The sequence below is a fragment of the Panicum virgatum genome, chromosome 3N (genome assembly GCF_016808335.1).
Source record: "Panicum virgatum strain AP13 chromosome 3N, P.virgatum_v5, whole genome shotgun sequence".
NCBI lineage: Eukaryota > Viridiplantae > Streptophyta > Magnoliopsida > Poales > Poaceae > Panicum > Panicum virgatum.
Window position 1 is genome coordinate 67,433,932 of NC_053147.1, and position 19,858 is coordinate 67,453,789.

The following is a 19,858-nucleotide window of genomic DNA, read 5'->3' on the forward strand; positions in this document are numbered from 1 at the left end:
AGTTCCCACCTCATAAACCTCGTAAACGCAAAAAAAATGTCACATCAAATATTTCGTACTAAATAAAGTCTATTTATAAAACTTTTTGCATGGATAGGCTGTAAATTGCGAGACGAATCTAATGAGCCTACTTAATCTATAATTTGAAACAGTGATGCTACAGTTTTACCGACGTCTAAATTACAAACATATACTATTATGAAACATATTAAATAACCAAAACCAAACCTATTTACACTTATAAATTACCAAGTTTTACCGCTAATTAAATTGTTTGTCAAATTTTACATATATTTGTTTTCCTAAGAATCTTAATCTTAACCTTATAATCTTTGCAGATATTTACTTAAGGCATGTTTGAATAACGGCGTCCCAGGGCGCGCCACTGAGAGGGAGCTGCCGGCTATGGGTTCCGGCCACCTCCTCCTCGCCGCGGCCGTCACCATGCTCTTCGTCATGGCATCTGAGCAGTTGGTCGACAACATCTTTCAGCCAACGGGCAACTTGCTCTGTACGCAATCTTGCTCGACGACGGACAACTACACCGACAGCAGCCAGTACAAGAAGAACCTGGACAGCCTCCTCGCCGCTCTCCCCGCGGCGGCCGGCGACAACGGCTGGTTCTATAGGAGCAGCGCCGAGACGGGCGCCGACGAGGTGTTCGGCCTCATCATGTGCTTCGCTGACCGCAGCGCGAAAGAGTGCAGCGACTGCCTCACCGGCGCGCCCGCGAGGATCAGGACGGTGTGCCCGGGCAGCCGGAACGTGAGCACGGCGTACGAGGCGTGCGTGCTCCGGTACTCTGCCGCGCCGATCCCGGCCACCGTGGACCTCGACGCCGCGTTAGTCGTGGGCGTCCCCGGGACGCCCGTCACCTCGGACGCCGTGCTCAAGGCCTGGGTGCCCCTGATGAGCTCCCTGTCACGAACCTGATCAAAGCATCGCCAAGGCCCATGAGGGAGAAGAAGCCCAACACTCGCGTTGCCGGACCAAACTGGACCAAGTAGTGGTAGGCCCATGAAACGGGCGACCGCAGCTGTCGCTCGGTCTGTATTCTGCTTATATACTCTTTCGTGCGGAAAGGGAAAACTTGATTTGGAACTCGACGGCACTGGCGGCGGCGAGCTTCGGCTCGAGTACTCCGGCGAGTCCACTTCCTTGTATCCGAAACTTGAGAAATACCAGAGCAGACCTCGTAGCTAGTTCCCGTGTGTTACAAATTGGTATCAGAGCCTAGATCCACTTCCACCTCCGTGATCCAATCCTGGATCCAATCCACTCCCATCTCACCCGGTTCCAAGTCAAAGCAGGAGCGATGGCGCCGCCGTCCGATCTCGCCACCGTTCTCCAGAAGTTGGAGGAGTTGGGGAAGAAGATGGACCATACCAACACCAAGACGGAGGAGATGAACCGGAAGATCGAGGAGATGCAGCTGACGATCAAGCAGAACACTGAGGAGCAGAACTCTCTGATCACTTGGAAGCCGGGCATGGAGGACAGGGTAACAGATCTCCAGAACTCGGTGTACGATCTGAAGCAGAAGATCGACCTCTTCATCCATGAGATCCCGAAGAAGAAGGAAGTGGAGGAAGATCCCAGTTCCTCGAGGGCGCCTGCTCCTGCCCATCTGGGAGCTGCTGCTGACGCAGAGGCGCTCGGGCCTAATGGCCACCGTGAAGACAAGAACCACCGGAGTGTGGGCGCTGGGGTTGTCACAACCCTAGTGCCAGCTCCGGTCAAAGGTGCGATCCAATCATCCTTTGTTTCACCTGTTCCCTTTCGCGGATTCGATTCTGGAGGAATTTCCACTTTCTCTCAGCCTAGTAATTTTGGACACACATTGCCGCAACTAGAGTTTCCTAAATTTGATGGTTCTAACCCCAAAATCTGGGTCAAGCGATGTGAGAATTACTTTGATATCTGTGATGTACCTTATGAAAATTGGGTCAAGTTAGCAACCATGTACTTTAGTGGTTCTGCTGCCTTTTGGATGCAATCCATAGAGTTAGATATCAGGAAATTGAGTTGGGAAAATCTGAGTAAGGCTGTCGTAGATCGCTTTCAGAGAGATCAATTGAATCTGGTGATTAGGCAATTTTTCCATGTCAGGCAGTCTGGGTCAGTTTCTGAATATATCGAAATCTTTGATGAAATTGTGCATCAACTCCTTGCCCATGATCCTGGTTTTAATCCTTCTGTGATAACCAGTAGGTTTGTAGATGGTTTGAGGAATGATATCAAAGCAGTTGTATTAGTTCATAGGCCAAAGGATCTCGATACTGCTAGCTCCTTGGCTATTTTGCAGGAAGAAGTTCTGCTGGGAAGTTCAAGCAAAGAGGTGAAACGATTTGAAGCATATACCTCTGGGAAACCAATGTCCAAGTCTTGGGGCCAGTCTGTACCTATCAAACAGGCTGATCAGGCACAACTAGAAGACAAGAAGCTTTCTGCTACACCCAAGAGCAAACCTTAGAGTGAGAAGATAGCAGCATTGATGGCCTATAGGAAAGCCAAAGGGCTGTGTTACAAGTGTGGAAACAAATGGGGGCCTCAGCACCATTGCCCAGAATCTGTCTCTCTTCATGTGGTAGAGGAGTTGTGGCAAATGTTTTCAGAAGGTGATGAATCTCCAACACTCAGTTCTCAAGGTGCAGAATCTGATTCAGGGGATGATCTTATGGCACTATCTGCATATGCTGCTACTGGTATCAATTCTGGCAAGACAATTAAGCTTCAGGCATCCATACTCCAGCACAAGGCTTTAGTGTTACTTGACTCAGGAAGTTCTCACAGTTTTATTAGTGAGCAGATGGCTGCTCTCTTGCCATATAGAAGACAACTGAAACATCCAGTAAAGGTGCAAGTTGCTGATGGTGGGATACTACTTTGTACTCATGAGGTGAAAGATTGTCCTTGGCTTTTGCAGGGGACTCAGTTAACCACTTCCTTTAAAATCCTGCCACTGAAGTGTTATGATGTTATCCTAGGCATGGATTGGTTGGAACAGCACAGCCCAATGCAAGTACAGTGGGCAGAAAAATGGTTTTCATTCAGTCATCAAGGGAGGAACCTTAAGTTTTCTGGTATCCAGGAGTTTGATGGAAAATGTCAAGTCATAAATGGTGATCAATTGGTTGCTTTGCACAAGCAAGATGAGATTTGGTGCATTGTGCATCTTTATGCCATGGAAGAAAACATCACCAATGAGCAGATACCTCCAGAGCTTCAAGCAATCCTTTCTCAGTACTCAGATGTTTTTACTGAACCCACTGGTGTACCTCCCAGCAGACCAAAGGATCATACTATACCCCTCCTTTCTGGAACACAGCCATTTCATTTGAGGCCCTATAGATACACACCGTTCCAAAAGGATGAAATCGAAAAACAAGTTGCCCAGTTGCTGAAGAATAACTGGATTCAAGCTAGTAACAGTCCTTATGCCTCACCAGTTTTGTTGGTAAAGAAGAAGACAGGAGAATGGAGGCTATGTGTTGACTTTAGGAGGCTAAATGCCTATACAATCAAAAACAAATTTCCTCTGCCAATCATAGAAGAATTATTTGAGGAATTGTTTGGTGCTCAATGGTTCACTACTTTGGACCTCAGGTCTGGTTTCCATCAGATATTAGTGTCAGAATCAGACAGGCATAAGACTGCTTTCCAAACTCATTTTGGGCACTATGAGTACAAGGTCATGCCATATGGTTTGACAGGGGCACCAGCTACATTCCAAGCTATCATGAATCATATTCTTGCTCCCTTATTAAGGAAGTGTGTGGTGGTATTCATTGATGATATACTCATTTACAGTAAGACTCTCTCAGAGCATAGGCAGCATGTAAAACAAGTGTTTGATCTTTTGAGGGAACATCACTTTAAGGTCAGATTGTCCAAGTGCTCTTTTGCTAAGCAACAACTCAATTACCTAGGGCATGTTATCAGTCCATCAGGGGTTGCTACAGACCCAAAGAAGGTCTCCATAGTTCAAGATTGGCCTACCCCTACTTCAGTCAAGGAGGTTAGGAGCTTTTTGGGTCTAGCTGGGTACTACAGAAGATTTGTAAGGAACTTTGGATTGTTGGCTAAACCTCTCACAGAGCTTTTGAAAAAGGGGCAAACCTTTGCTTGGACAACTATTACTGAGCAGTCTTTCCAGGCTTTAAAATCAGCACTAATTTCTGCACCTGTGTTAGCACTGCCAGATTTCAATCAACCGTTTGTGGTAGAGACTGACGCCTCTGACAAGGGTATTGGGGCCGTGTTGCAACAAAATGGTCACCCAATAGCTTATGTAAGCAAGGCATTGGGCCCCAAGAATCAAGGACTGTCTACATATGAGAAGGAGAGCTTGGCAATACTCATGGCTGTCGATCATTGGAGGTCCTATTTACAACCTGCTGAATTTATTATTCAGACTGATCAGAGAAGCTTGATTCATCTGGATGATCAAAGGCTTAACACTTACTGGCAGCAAAAGGCTCTCACCAAACTAATGGGTTTGCAATACAAGATCTGTTACAAAAAGGGTTCCACAAACAATGCTGCTGATGCTCTATCTCGACTCCCGGTTTCCCCTACTAGCGAAATTCTAGCTATTTCTACTGCCCAACCTGCATGGTTACAAGACCTCCAAGCTAGCTATGCTGACAGCCCCCAGGCCAGTGAACTTCTGTCTGGACTTGCAGTTCATCCTGAACAAGGTCAATTCAAATTGGTCCGTGGAATCATCAGATTCAAGGACAGAATTTGGTTGGGTCACTCTGAATCATTACAGCAGCAAGTGATGCATGCCCTCCACTCCAGTCCCATTGGAGGACATTCTGGGTTCCTAGTTACTTACACCAGAATTAAAAAGCTTTTCAGCTGGCCACAAATGAAGAAACATATTCAAGCTTTTGTTGCATCATGTTCTATTTGTCAACAGGCCAACACTGAGAGAGTCCATTATCCAGGGTTGCTTCAGCCTCTAGCTGTTCCTGACCAAGCATGGCAAATAGTATCACTAGATTTCATTGAAGGTTTACCACCCTCTCTTTCCTTCAACTGCATTCTGGTTGTAGTGGACAAGTTCTCCAAGTACTCACATTTCATCAAATTGAAGCATCCTTTCACAGCTCTCAAGGTTGCTCAGCTGTTTCTGGACAACATTTACAAGTTACATGGTATGCCTCAGGCCATCATCTCTGACAGAGACAAGGTTTTTACTAGTCTTTTATGGCAAGAATTATTTCGTCTTTCTGGTACTGAACTAAGGATGAGCTCAGCCTATCATCCTCAAACGGATGGTCAAACTGAAAGAGTAAATCAGAGTGTTGAAGCTTATCTTCGCTGTTTTATTCAAGCGTGCCCTTCCCAGTGGTCAAAATGGCTATCACTCGCTGAATTCTGGTACAATACCAACTATCACTCTTCACTGACCAAGTCACCGTTTGAAATACTCTATGGTCAAGAACCACGCCACTTTGGCATCACGGGAGTTCCTGTCTGTACCAATTCTGACTTGGAAGCTTGGCTCAAGGAACGTGACCAGATTGCTGAAATTCTGAAATGGCAGTTGACAAGAGTGCAGCACCGCATGAAACAACAGGCTGACAAGAAGCGTTCTGAGCGATCTTTTGCTGTGGGGGATCGAGTATGGCTCAAATTGCAACCTTATGTTCAGACATCTGTGGCTCCGAGGGCAAATCACAAGCTATCTTTTCGCTACTTTGGCCCCTATGAAGTGGAGAGTAAGATTGGTTCCGTTGCATATAAACTGAAGCTACCATAGCACAGCTCCGTTCATCCTGTGTTCCATGTTTCATTACTGAAGAGAGCCATAGGTAACACTACACTTGTTTCTTCTACTCTACCACCAGACACTACTTCGATGCAGGAACCGGAATGCATTCTTGATCGCCGTCTGAAGAACAAGGGACGCCGCACCATCTCTCAGCTGTTGATCCAATGGGCTGGCTGGCCACCAGAACTTGCCACCTGGGAAGATGAAGACCAGGTACGCCATTTGCTACCATCTACAATGGCTTGCGGTCAAGCCGTTTCTCAAGGAGGGAAGAATGTCACGAACCTGATCAAAGCATCGCCAAGGCCCATGAGGGAGAAGAAGCCCAACACTCGCGTTGCCGGACCAAACTGGACCAAGTAGTGGTAGGCCCATGAAACGGGCGACCGCAGCTGTCGCTCGGTCTGTATTCTGCTTATATACTCTTTCGTGCGGAAAGGGAAAACTTGATTTGGAACTCGACGGCACTGGCGGCGGCGAGCTTCGGCTCGAGTACTCCGGCGAGTCCACTTCCTTGTATCCGAAACTTGAGAAATACCAGAGCAGACCTCGTTGCTAGTTCCCGTGTGTTACACTCCCTCGCCGCCGACGTCGCGCTCTCGCCCCTGCTAATCGCCAACGACACCACGCCGTACTCGAGCACGCAGGAGATGTACGGGCTGGCGCAGTGCACGAGGGATCTCAACCCCACCGAGTGCACGCGCTGCGTCAAAATCTACATCGCCCAGGTGGAGTCAACTTTCCCCAACTACACCGGCGGCTGCATCAAGGGGTCCAGCTGCAACCTCGTCTCCCAGGTGGGCTTTCCGATCGACATCACCCTGCCGCCCATGCCTGCGCTGCCGGCACCTCCACCTCCAGGTAAGTATTTCTTGCGGCACCGGCACCTTACTGGATATGCTCCTATATTGAATATGTAGTGCAAGCTGTGCGGCAACGTGCGGAAATTTTTGCGACTTTACAGGATCTTCATCGTCTTCCAAGAAAGCGCTCGTGATCGGCTTGTCTGTTGGAGCTGCTGCGTCTCTGATCGTCCTGGCCTCCCTGATATGGATCCATGGCCGTCTCCGGCGACGGAGGATACCGGCTAAAATCCTTAAGGAAAAGAGGGGGCAAGAGCTACAAGAGCGCTCCTTCTTCGACGACAACGAGCCGGAAATGGAAGACGAATTCGAGAAAGGCACAGGGCCAAAGCGGTTTCGCTACGGCGAGCTCGCCGTCGCCACCGACAACTTCTCGGACCAGCAGAAGCTGGGAGAGGGAGGGTTCGGGTCAGTGTACAGAGGCTACCTCAAGGAGATGGACCTTCACGTCGCCATCAAGAGGGTGTCCAAGGGTTCCAAGCAGGGGAGGAAGGAGTACGCCTCGGAGGTGAGGATCATCAGCCGGCTGAGGCACCGCAACCTGGTGCAGCTCATCGGCTGGAGCCACGGTAGTGGCGATGATGAGCTCCTCCTCGTCTACGAGCTGATGCCCAACGGCAGCCTCGACGGCCACCTCCACAGTCCGGACAGCGTGCTGACATGGCCGGTCAGGTACCGCGTCGCGCTCGGCGTCGGCGCCGCGCTGCTGTACCTGCACGAGGACGCCGCCGAGCAGCGCGTGGTGCACCGGGACGTGAAGCCCAGCAACGTCATGCTGGACGCGTCGTTCAACGCCAAGCTTGGCGACTTCGGGCTCGCGCGGCTCATCGGCGACGGCCGGCGGTCGCACACCACGGGCGTCGCCGGCACGTTCGGGTACATGGACCCGAAGTGCGTGCTCGCCGGGAAGGCCAGCGTGGAGTCGGACGTGTACAGCTTCGGCGTCCTCCTCCTCGAGGTCGCCTTGTTGGAAATTCAGTCGTTTCAGCTTGTTTCGGGTTTACATTCAGAACTTTCAGAGGTTCAGTTAGCTAGCGTCGTTATCTACTTCAGTCAAATAACAGAACCCGATCTCGGGTGCGTTTTGTACGGCCAGAATCGTGCCTTGTTCACGATGCGGCGGGTCACGTAGAAGTCGAGTCCGTCTTTCTCGTTGCGTCGTAGCTGAAGCCTTGTGCTCCACTCGTTCGGTCGTGGGATGGCGCGGCCTTGTAGGGAGGAGTGGCGTGCATGGCGCCGGGTCTGGAGTGGCCACGAGCTGCTCATCGTCTTGTATATACATCAAGCAATAGAGTCAGAAAAAGCCGAGTTGTTGCGGCACCAAAACGCTCTGTGTTCTTGCTGTGTTCCCAGGGAAATTGCGTGTGTCCAGTTCGCGTGCGTGTGTCTAGTGATCGCCGCCGGCGAGGGGTCGCCGGGGCTGGTTCGTCAATTGGCATCAGAGCGGTTACCGCGTTCTGGGAGTGCCCATGGCTTCGCGCACACCGCCGGCCAGTGGGCGCCGGCAGTCACCGTCGCCGCCGCATAGGCGGGCGAGGCGCCGGGAGCAAGTCGTCGTCGAGCGGCAGGTCGTCAAGGAGATCGGCAACGCGGGGTGGCCGATGCTCACCAAGACCAACTACGGCGAGTGGTCGGCGATGATGAAGGTGATGCTCCGCCCACGCGGCCTTTGGGAAGCCGTGAACTTCGCCGATGTTCCGGAGCATGAAGACATGATGGCCATGGAGGCCATCTGCAAGTCGGTGCCGGCCGACATGGTGGTGTCGATGTCGAACAAAGAGAGCGCCAAGGCGGCTTGGGACGACATCAAGACGGCGAACCTCGGCGTCGAGCACGTCCGCAAGGCCAAGGCGCAGACCCTGCGAAGGGAGTTCGACGGCCTTGTCTTCAAGGACGGGGAGAGCGTGGACGAGTTTGCGGTGCGGATCAACAATCTCGCCGCGCGGCTGAGGACGCTCGGGGACGACCACACCGAACCAACGGTCGTACGCAGGTTCCTGCAGGCGCTCCCTCCGCGCTACCACCAGATCGCCATGTCGATCGAAACCCTGCTCGATCTGGACGAGATGTCCGTGGAGGAGCTGGTTGGGCGGTTGAAGGCGGCGGAGGAACGTCACGGCCTCAGTGGAGTCGGCAACAACGGCATTGCACAACTCAACCTGACTGAGGAGGAGTTGATCGCACGTGTCTCCAAGAAGCTGCACCTGTCCGGCGGCTCGTCGAGCTCCGGCAACTCTGGTTCGGGCGGATCCGGAGGAGGCCGGGGAGGAGGCCGTGGCCGCGGTGGTGGCCGCGGAAGGGGCTCCAGGAAGAAGTGCGGCAATGGCGCTGCACGTGGTGTTGACGCGCGCGGCGGCGGAGCAGTCGCCAACGACGAGTGCAAGTACTGCGGCAACAAGGGGCACTGGGCCCGCGAGTGCCGCAAGAAAAAGCACGACGAGCAGGCGTACGCGGCCGAGACGGAGATTGAGGGTGCACTGCTGGTGGGGATCACGTCGATCTCTACCCGGCAGGCGCCCCATCTACCTGTGCCGGTGGCACCTGCTAACCTGGAGGACGCGGTGCACGTTCAGATCGGCGGGGGAGGTGCAAGCGCTCGCTGGATCATCACCGACGAGACGCCGAGCGCGACGGCCTTAGTGGCGTTGGCGGCGCCCAGCTCTGCGACAGCATCGGCCGTGGCAGAACAGGAGGTGCACATCCGTGAGGACAGGCTCTTCGTCCAGCTCGGAGAGAAGAACGGCGAGGGGATCACGCGCTGGATCCTCGACACGGGGGCGACGAACCATATGACTAGCGTGCGCTCGGCCTTCTCTGAGCTCGACACGGGCGTGCACGGCACCGTCCGGTTCGGCGACGGGTCCGTGGTCGACATTGAAGGGCGCGGTACGATCCTCTTCGGCTGCAGAACTGGGGAGCACCAGAGGCTCGATGGCGTGTACTACATCCCAAAGCTCACCGCCAACATCATAAGCCTCGGTCAACTGGACGAGGACCGGTACAAGATCCTGATCGAGGACGGCACCCTGCGCATCTGGGACCAGCGACGCCGGCTGCTGGCAAAGGTGCTGCGCTCGGAGAACCGCCTGTACATCCTCGACGTCAACCTCAGCGTCCCGGTGTGCCTCGCGGCGCACGCGGACAACACGGCCTGGAAGTGGCACACCAGGTATGGGCACCTTGGTTTCCATGGCCTGAAGCTGCCGGTGAAAAAGGAGATGGTGCGAGGGCTTCCACACATCGACCATGTCGAGCAGGTGTGCGAGAGCTGTCTCGCCGGGAAGCAACGCCGACAACCGTTCCCGGTGGCGAGCAAGTTTCGAGCGTCCAAGTCCCTGGAACTTGTCCACACGGATTTGTGTGGTCCGATCACGCCGTCCACGCCGGGCGGCAAACGCTTGTTTCTGCTTGTCGTTGATGATAGGAGCAGGTACATGTGGCTGGTCCTCCTGGAGTCCAAGGACCAAGCTGCGGCGGCCATCATCCAGTTGCAGGCAAGACTGGAGAAGGAAGCTGGGTGCAAGCTGGGCACCCTGCGCACAGACCGTGGAGGCGAGTTCACGGCGCAGGCGTTCGATGAGCACTGCGCCGATGCGGGGGTGCAACGCCATCTCACCGCGCCGTACACCCCTCAGCAAAACGGCGTGGTGGAGAGGCGTAACCAGACCGTGCTCGGGATGGCGCGGAGCATGATGAAGGGGATGAATGTGCTGGGCTGGCTCTGGGGGGAGGCGGTGTGCACTGCGGTGTTCATCTTGAACCGATCACCGACCCGGAGCGTGGACGGGAAGACGCCCTTCGAAGTCTGGTATGGTTCCAAACCGGCTGTACACTTCTTTCGTACATTCGGTTGCACAGCCCATGTGAAGATCGCCGGCGGACACCAGCGCAAGCTGGACGACCGGAGCACCCCCATGGCGTTCATCGGCTATGAGCCGGGAACCAAGGCCTACCGGTTCTACAACCCGCGCACCGGGCGAGTGTGCATATCGCGTGATGCGGTGTTCGACGAAGGAAGGCCCTGGAAGTGGGATGATGCGGCGGAGGATCCGCCGAACACTGCTTCGGGGGAGCCTTTCACGATGGAGTTTGTGACGTTGTCTGCCCCGGGCGGCGGACATGTGCCACAGTCACCAGTGGCCACGCCGCCGGCCTCGCCGGGACCCTCGACACCGACCATGGGTCCTGGAACTTCCCCGACGACACTGGTGCAGGAGGCTGCACCAACTGACTCGCCTGCACCGGGAACGCCAGCCGGGGTGGAGTTCGTGTCACCTCCTACCGGGGAGCCGGTGCTGGATGCAGACGCCGATGACGCGCCGCTGAGGTTCCGGGCGCTTGACAATATCCTCGGCGACGCGCCTGTCCTGGGGGAGGCAGATCGTACCGTGGAAGGGGAGCTTCTCCTTGCTGTTGATGGAGAGCCGACGACGTTTGATGAAGCGCGCCATGATGTAGCTTGGAGGAAGGCCATGCTCGAGGAGCTGTCCTCGATCGAGCAGAACGACACCTGGACACTTGTTGAGCTTCCACAAGGGCACCATGCCATCGGGCTCAAGTGGGTGTTCAAAATCAAGCGCGACGAACAGGGAGCAATTGTGAAGCACAAAGCGCGCTTGGTGGCAAAGGGGTATGTCCAGAGGTCGGGCATCGACTTCGACGAGGTGTTTGCGCCGGTGGCAAGGATGGAATCGGTGCGGATGCTCCTTGCCGTCGCTGCTCAGGAGGGTTGGTTTGTTCATCACATGGATGTCAAGTCGGCCTTTCTGAATGGGGAGCTCATCGAGGAAGTCTATGTGCAGCAGCCACCGGGTTTCACTGCGGCTGGGTACGGCGAGAAGGTGTTGCGCCTGAAGAAGGCGTTGTATGGTCTGCGTCAAGCTCCCAGGGCGTGGAACCACAAGCTGGATGTCAGCCTACGTGAACTGGGCTTCGCACGGTGCACCAGTGAGCACGGCATGTACGCCCGTGGCAAGGGGCCGTCGCGGGTGATTGTCGGCATTTATGTGGATGATCTGATCATTACTGGAGCCAAGGAGGGCGGCGTCGTGGCGTTCAAGGCTGAGATGCAGCGTCTGTTCAGGATGAGCGACCTCCGGTTGCTGTCCTACTACCTGGGGATCGAGGTGAGGCAGTCCAAGGCCGCCGTCACGCTCGGTCAGGCGGCGTACGCACGCCGGCTACTGCAGAAGGCCAACATGGCAGGGTGCAACCCCTGTCAGACTCCGATGGAAGCAAGGCTGAAGCTTTCGAAGGAGGGAACGACGGCGCTGGTCGATCCCACTGAGTATCGCAGTTTGGTGGGCAGCCTGCGGTATCTAGTGCACACTCGCCCGGACATCTCGTTCGCGGTGGGCATGGTGAGCCGGTTCATGGAGAAGCCTAGGCAGGAGCATTTGGCGGCGGTAAAGCATCTACTGCGCTACATCGCCGGAACTGTGGAATATGGGCTCGTCTACCCCAAGCTCTCCGGCGTCGACAACAGCCTCACGGGCTACAGTGACAGCGACTTGGGGGGAGACGTTGATGACAGGAAGAGCACGTCTGGGATCATCTACTTCCTGGGGACAAAGGCAGTGGCGTGGCAGTCCCAAAAACAGAAAGTGGTGGCGCTCTCATCCTGTGAAGCAGAGTACATCGCGGGCGCCGGCGCGGCGTGTCAGGCGGTGTGGTTGACGAGGCTGCTGAAGGACGTGACTGGCGAAGCTCCTCAGGCGCCTCGACTCAAGATGGACAACATGTCTGCCATCGCGCTCAGCAAGAACCCGGTACTGCATGATCGAAGTAAGCATATCGACACGAAATATCATTTCATTCGTGAATGCGTGGACAAGGGAGATCTCTTGCTGGAGTTTGCGAGCTCTCAGGAGCAGCTCACCGACCTGATGACAAAGGCACTGGGCCGGTCTCGGTTCTGTGAGCTTCGGGAGAAGATTGGCGTGGTCAATTTGGGCTGAAAGACAGACTTTGGGGGAGATTGTTGGAAATTCAGTCGTTTCAGCTTGTTTCGGGTTTACATTCAGAACTTTCAGAGGTTCAGTTAGCTAGCGTCGTTATCTACTTCAGTCAAATAACAGAACCCGATCTCGGGTGCGTTTTGTACGGCCAGAATCGTGCCTTGTTCACGATGCGGCGGGTCACGTAGAAGTCGAGTCCGTCTTTCTCGTTGCGTCGTAGCTGAAGCCTTGTGCTCCACTCGTTCGGTCGTGGGATGGCGCGGCCTTGTAGGGAGGAGTGGCGTGCATGGCGCCGGGTCTGGAGTGGCCACGAGCTGCTCATCGTCTTGTATATACATCAAGCAATAGAGTCAGAAAAAGCCGAGTTGTTGCGGCACCAAAACGCTCTGTGTTCTTGCTGTGTTCCCAGGGAAATTGCGTGTGTCCAGTTCGCGTGCGTGTGTCTAGTGATCGCCGCCGGCGAGGGGTCGCCGGGGCTGGTTCGTCACGCCTGTGGTCGGCGGCCGGCAGTGCTTGTGGGGGAGGAGGAAGACGGGCACTTGGTCCACGTCCACCTGGTGCAGTGGGTGTGGGACTCGTACGGCGGCGGGAGCATCCTTGACGCGGCCGACACGCGGCTGGGCGGGGAGTTCGACGGCCGGGAGATGGCCTGCGCGATGATCGTCGGGCTCTGGTGCGCGCACCCGGACCGCAGCCGCCGGCCCAACATCAGGCAGGCCTTCAACGCGCTGCGCTGCGAGGCGCCGCCGCCGAGGCTGCCCGCCAAGATGCCCGTCGCAACGGATGGGTTCCCGCCTGCTGGCTCAAGCTCAACGACGTCGTCTACTGAAGCGGGGAGGACGACGTCCCAAGGGCTAGGCGGCGGCGGCGTCCAGACGCCAACCACGGCGGCATCACTCGATATCGAGCATTCCAGCTCCGTCCAGCACGAGGACGACAGCACTTTGATGTGAATGTGATGCCAAGAGACGAAGGTATTTTGTTTCAGGGGCGGAGCCAGCAGTTCCGGTTGCAGGCCAGGAATTCCAGTATACTCTATGTATTTATTTTGCCTAATAATTAAAAAGTAGCCTATTAATCGAAGTTATCCTATGCATTTTTTCATCCAACAAAGAAAAGTAGCACAACAACTTAAGTTTTATATGAATAGTGTCCATTACTTGTGTAAAAAAAATAGCATACATGTACTATAAAATACTAATTAATTACTCGTTTAAAATTAACCCCCTTTTGATACATTTCTGGCTCCGTGCCACTGTTTTGTTTGATAAATTCTTTGGCTCGGGACTCGGGAGTAGAACATGCCAAGAGACGAAGGTATTCTTTGGCTCCGTGCAGGATTTGTAATTGAACAAGCAACCTACCAGCGCTACAAGGAACTTGTTTCAGTTTTTGTCCTCACATGGATGGCCTTATGTCTTTACTGGTTGAGAAGCACGTGCGTGTAGCACACACGCACACGTGTAAACAAAAAATCCATCCTTTAGCGTATGGAGAAAAATGGCGTATAAAACACTATCATCTTACTGACAAGATTGTCAATGCAAAATCCTCATGTACTTATGATATTGCCAATAACATTGATTCTCGAGTGAGCAAGGCTTGAATCGAACGATTACCTAAGTGTGCAAAACAAAATTTTATATACTCTTATTACACAATATAGAAAACAAACATCGTGTAATTTTTAATCCCTTCTATTCATCCTTTTCCGCATGTAATTAAACATTTCTCTCTCCTCTCCCTCAGACTGATGTCAGCAAGGGGCCAAAAAGAGTAGGCGTTTGCAAAATGCAGAGCGGTCACCGTGTTCGGCAAGCTAGAGCTGGAGGCTGGAGCTGGAATGTTGTGAGAGAAAAATATTGTTATCTGGCTGGTGGCTGAAGGCTCGTGGTGAAGGAATGTGAGAGATAAGCTGGAGGCCGGTGCCTCCAGCCGAACACGGTCGCTGCAAACCCGCCTTGCAAATCATTGTGCAACGCCCCCACAACTGTCGTCCCACACCCGTGACGTCCAGACGCAGGTACACCGTCTATTCCCCTCCCCACCGCATCCCCTATCTACCGCATCGAGCGACGAAGCGGAGGGCGATTCCGGGCGGCGTCCTGGCGTCGACAGGGGAGGCAGGGTCCGGTCCGCACGGCAACGGCGACCGGTCGAAGGGGAAGCGACCGCTTTCTCCTGCCCGTGAAGATCCGTTCGAAGGCCGTCGGGGGAAGAAGCCTGATGACTCGGTGCATGCGGCGGCAACCCTAGATCCGGAAGCGCCGGTCGTCCGTTGCAGTTCATCGGCGTCATCCGCATCAAGGTCGTCCTCCTCATCCTCTCCACACCTCAGGTAAAACCTTCTCCGATTACATGCTATCCTGTAGAACCGAAATCGCGTACTAGTATGCATTTCAATCTGTGCACATCTCGTCCTTCCTATTTCACTTGAACGAAGAGCGCAACGCTGTATGGATGTAGTTCGGCGGCACCTTGTCCGTTTGGATTGTAACCTCGTAGTCGCCAGAAGCGAGATTTGTCTGCCTCCGATGCGTCCGTGCCTCAGATCTCAGAGAACGGTGGTTTTATTTTCAAATCAATAGTGCCTAGATCTGCGAATGGTAGCTACGCTTCCAGATTCAATGCAACCACTGCTTCCCTTCCAGAAGACACGCATCACTCTCTTACTCGCCATTTCGATCCAATAATTCGTATTCCATAAACTTATCCGCTGTTGCAGGACACAGACTGTGTTCCTTTATATTTGTTACATTCAAATATCCTACACGTGTGTGCTGGTTCTTTTGGGTTAATTAGGGCAAAGTCTTTGGACCAACTTACTGGGTTTTACACACTTCCTTGTTCTAAAAAATCTGTAATTTCTTTTAAAAGGGAGGTTTTCGTATTTGGAAAACCTCCCAAATAATTGCCATTAGGGCTCCTAGAGATCTTTTTCGTACTTCTGAACTACTGCTGCAATGAAAAGCCGCGGCTTACTTTTTCCATTATGATTATACAGCTTCCAGCATTATCCTGTCTTCAATTTCATCCACAATGTGTCACCTATACAATTTTGAGATAAAGTTTGCATTCCTACGTACCGTCGAAACAAATAAACTATTGCTGTCGGTACCCTGTAGCAGGGATACCCACTTTTACCGCAGCAAGGCAGGACCCGCGTAGTTATCCGTAACTACGCGTAAGGACGGAGTAGCCAGGCCCTACCGGTCAGGCTCTTTCCTCACCAGGCCAACGGCCCCGGACCCGCTCCCCGCCTGGGGTTGGGTCCGGAGACGCCACGTGTCCCTAAGGAAAGGAAGCTCCGAGCTGGCAGCCGAGATCTCGGACCCCCCCCATAGGGGTCCGGGACCTCCTGCGCCATCCGGACCCCCCCTTTTCCGTGTGGGGGTCCAGAGCCGCCACGTGCCCCGGTGGCACGGGCGCGGGCTCGTGCGCGAGTCCTCCGCAAGGAGACTCGCCCACCCACCGTATTTAATGCGGATGGTTGAGGTGTGCTCTGTCGCCTCGGCACGCGGGACAGTCTTTGTCAGGCCTCACTGTGCACTGCGTATTACCAAGGTGCACAGTGCGGCTGCCTGTGCCGCGCCCGCGCAGAGCCCGTCTGCGGCATTAAATGGATATGACGGCACGGCACTTTTCCATCATGCCGCCTACGCCGCTCCCTACACAGCCGTTCAGCTACGTGGCAGGTGATGCCACTAGCTACGTCTGGCATTGTCCCGACAAGACGGCGCCTGGACATGATGAACAAGGGACACCAGGAGCAGGCAAGGGACTACAAAAGAGAGATCCCCGCTGCCTGCGACGCCATGATGTATGAACAGTACGTTAGTTTATACTACACCGTTGGGCCCACTTGTCGGGGACCCAACAGCCATGTAAGCGCCTCCCTTGTGATATAAAGGGGAGGCGCTCGCTGCGCACAGGGGACTTCAAGCTCTCCACACACACACACACACCAGCCCTGGTGAGCTCGCTCGCTCTCGTGGAAAGGCAATACAACACACAGTGGACGTAGGGTATTACGCTCCGGCGGCCCGAACCACTCTAAATCTTGCTGTGTTCATCGTGTAATTGAGTGAAATCTAACTGGGACTAGCTAACCCCCGAGTACACACCCTCTGGGCTAGGGCGGGTGCCTTCCGCCACCCGGCCGTGGTTGTAGCACCACGACATTTGGCGCGCCAGGTAGGGGAGTTAGCTGGTTGCAGTTCATCTCCTCTTCGTCCCCATGGTTCGTGTGGACGACGTAGAGATGACGGAGGGTGTGGCGTCCTCCACGCCACACGCCCCTCGTGTCCCTGCTCTAGGGGCAACTGTGCCTGCGGAGCAGCCACCGTCGGCGGCAGCGCGCGCTGCTCGCCGGCAAGAGTCAGGGCGCCCATCAAGGGCCCCCTCACAAGCTGCGAGAGGCGGAGCGCTGGCAGCGGCTAGGGAGTTGCTTCGCAACCCCCCGGCTGAGGCAGCCTCGCCAGACGCCCTGAAGCAGTGGCGGGACGACGTTGACCGTCTCCTCCACCTGGCTCAGGCCTCCCCCAGTTCTGCAAGGACTGGGCAACGACCTCCGCCCGGCAACGCGGTGGTACCTTACCACCAGCGTCAGGGCGGTGCGTCGGCGTCCGTGCGCTCCCCTACCGTGAGGGGTGCACGAACAGAAGACCTGCGGGCAGAGCTCAACCGCCGGCGCGCGGGAGAGGATGCCCGCGTCTCCGTTGAGAGGGCGCGAGAGTGCCGTCTTAACATTGAGGGCCGTAACCTCAACGCCGACTTGGACGTGGTGGCACCCAAGCCCCCGGTGAACGCCCGGATACAGCCAGGCGCACTAGTTGCTGGGGTGGGCTGCGCTGCGCTGGCGGACCACCTCCGAGCAGTGGCATGGCCATCCAAGTTCCGCCCCCACCTGCCGGAAAAGTACGACGGTACCACTAACCCGTCGGAGTTCCTGCAGGTGTACGTTACTGCCATCACAGCGGCTGGTGGTAACGGCGCCGTCATGGCAAGCTACTTTCATGTAGCCTTGTCTGGGCCAGCCCGGACCTGGCTCATGAACCTCATACCTGGGACGATCCAGTCCTGGGAAGAGCTCTGTGCGAGGTTCACAGCGAACTTCGCCAGTGCGTACCAGCAGCATGGTGTGGAGGCACACCCCCACGCCGTGAGGCAAAAACGCGAAGAAACGCTCCGGGCCTTCATCTCGCGCTTCACCAAGGTACGGGGTACCATTCCTCGTATCTCAGATGCATCTATTATCACTGCTTTCCGCCAGGGGGTACGTGACGAGAAGATGCTCGAGAAGCTAGCGACGCACGAGGTGGAAAGCGTCACTACGCTTTTCTCCCTGGCAGACAAGTGTGTCAGGGCCGCTGAGGGTCGTGCATGGCACTCAGCCCCCCAAAGCGGAGACGCCAAGGCTGGCGGCTCCAGTGCTACCACTCAGGGCGGTGGCAAGAAGAAGAACAAGAACCGGAATCGCGGGGAACTGCAATCTGGTGGACCAGTCGTTGCAGCGGCGGCGCCAGCGGCGGCGCCGGCTGCGGCAGCAGCGGCTGGGGGCCAAAATGCACATGGCAAACGCCCTCGCCCGCAAGGTGGGAGCGGAGGTTCATGCCCAGTGCATCCCACCGCACGCCACAACGCTGCTGACTGCCGCGAGATCCAGAAGCTCGCGAAGCGGGTCAGTGGGCGGCGTGAGCAGTCCTCCAAAGACGGCTCACCTCCTCCTCACCAGCGGGCCGGCAAGGAGAAGGCCTCCGATAGCGGGGCCGCCGCCGGGGAGAAGGAGCTGGGGTACCAATCCCCCGCTCGAGAGCTGAAGGGCGTCTACCACGACGATGACTCCGATTCCGACAACGGCGACCGCCGCAAGAAGTAATGTACGGCGGAAGCTGGGAGCTTGTATCCTGACGGGACGTGAAGACCCTTCGCCGGGAGGTCCTCTCGGTGAAGCCGGGGGTCCCGAAGGCGGCGCCGCACCAGAGGTGGATGAACACCACCATCTCTTTCGGGCCATCCGACTGCCCGGAGAATATGGCCGGAGCTGGTGTACTACCTCTAGTCACCGCTCCCGTCATATCCAACGTAAGGCTCTATCACGTACTGATTGACGGTGGGGCAGGCCTCAATGTCATCAGCTATGCAGCGTTCAAGCAGCTGCAGATCCCGGAGTCCAAGCTGACTCCCTCTCGCCCATTCTCTGGAGTGGGCCCACACCCGGTGTTCCCGCTGGGGAGCATCACATTGCCGGTCACATTCGGGACTGAGGAGAACTTCCGCACAGAGAGCGTTCTGTTCGATGTTGCGGAAGTAAACCTCTCATTCAACGCCATCATTGGCCGGCCAGCGCTCTACCGCTTCAAGGCCATTGCTCATTATGGGTATTTGGTCTTGAAGATGCCTTCCCCTGCTGGAGTCCTCACCGTGCAAGGCGACCGCACCGCTGCCGTCGCTGCGATTGAGAGACTGCATGCTCTGGCGGCAGAGGCTGCACGTTCCGAGGAGGATCCTTACGCCTCGCAACCCAAGGCGCCTGCAAAGGTTCCCAAGGTCCAACCGTCCGATCCGGACCATGTTCCCGTGAAGACAGTGCAGATTGGAGCGGACTCCACCAGGACCACCCGCATCACGGGGAACCTGGAGGAGAAATAGGAAGACGCGCTCATCGCTTTCCTCCGGGCAAATGTCGACGTGTTCGCCTGGGAACCGTCACAGATGCCCGGGATCCCCAGGGAAGTGATTGAGCACAATCTGAGGATCTACCCCGACGCCACGCCGGTGCGCCAGAAGCCTCGGAAGCAGTCTGTGGAGCGACAAAACTTCATCCGCGAAGAAGTCCACAAGCTCCTACATGCCGGCTTCATCGAGGAGGTCCACCACCCCGAGTGGTTGGCCAATCCGGTCGTCGTCCCAAAGGCCAACGGGAAGCTTCGGATGTGCATCGACTACACCAGCCTCAACAAGGCATGTCCTAGAGACCCCTATCCTCTTCCGCGTATCGATCAGATCGTGGACTCCACCTCCGGGTGTGACCTTTTGTCTTTCCTAGATGCATACTCTGGTTTCCACTAGATTCAGATGTCTAGAAAGGATAGGAAGCATACTGCCTTTGTAACAGTAGATGGGCTTTATTGCTACATTGTCATGCCGTATGGTCTAAGGAATGCCTTACCCACGTTTGTACGAGCTATGAACAAAACCTTCTGTAATCTGATTAGAGATGTTGTTGAGGTTTATGTCGATGACATTGTGGTCAA

The 19,858-nt window shown here is 55.1% G+C and overlaps 1 protein-coding gene across 1 annotated transcript; it reads left to right on the forward strand.

Annotated features, from left to right (window-relative positions):
- The first annotated feature begins 189 nt into the window (after positions 1-189).
- On the forward strand, positions 190-13,840 carry LOC120666952 (L-type lectin-domain containing receptor kinase IX.1-like). Its single transcript, XM_039946945.1, has 4 exons — positions 190-913; positions 6,326-6,643; positions 6,747-7,605; positions 13,090-13,840. The coding sequence occupies exons 1-4, from the start codon at positions 406-408 to the stop codon at positions 13,553-13,555; spliced, it is 2,151 nt and encodes a 716-aa protein (XP_039802879.1). The 5' UTR covers positions 190-405; the 3' UTR covers positions 13,556-13,840.
- The last annotated feature ends 6,018 nt before the right edge of the window (positions 13,841-19,858 follow it).

Bases quoted from the DNA above. Each gene is read 5' to 3' on its own strand.
- LOC120666952 (XM_039946945.1), top strand. From the start codon at position 406: ATGGGTTCCGGCCACCTCCTCCTCGCCGCGGCCGTCACCATGCTCTTC. The intron at 6,644-6,746 runs GTAAGTATTTCT...GCGACTTTACAG, and splicing joins GCCGGCACCTCCACCTCCAG to GATCTTCATCGTCTTCCAAG. The intron at 7,606-13,089 runs CGCCTTGTTGGA...GCTGGTTCGTCA, and splicing joins GGCGTCCTCCTCCTCGAGGT to CGCCTGTGGTCGGCGGCCGG.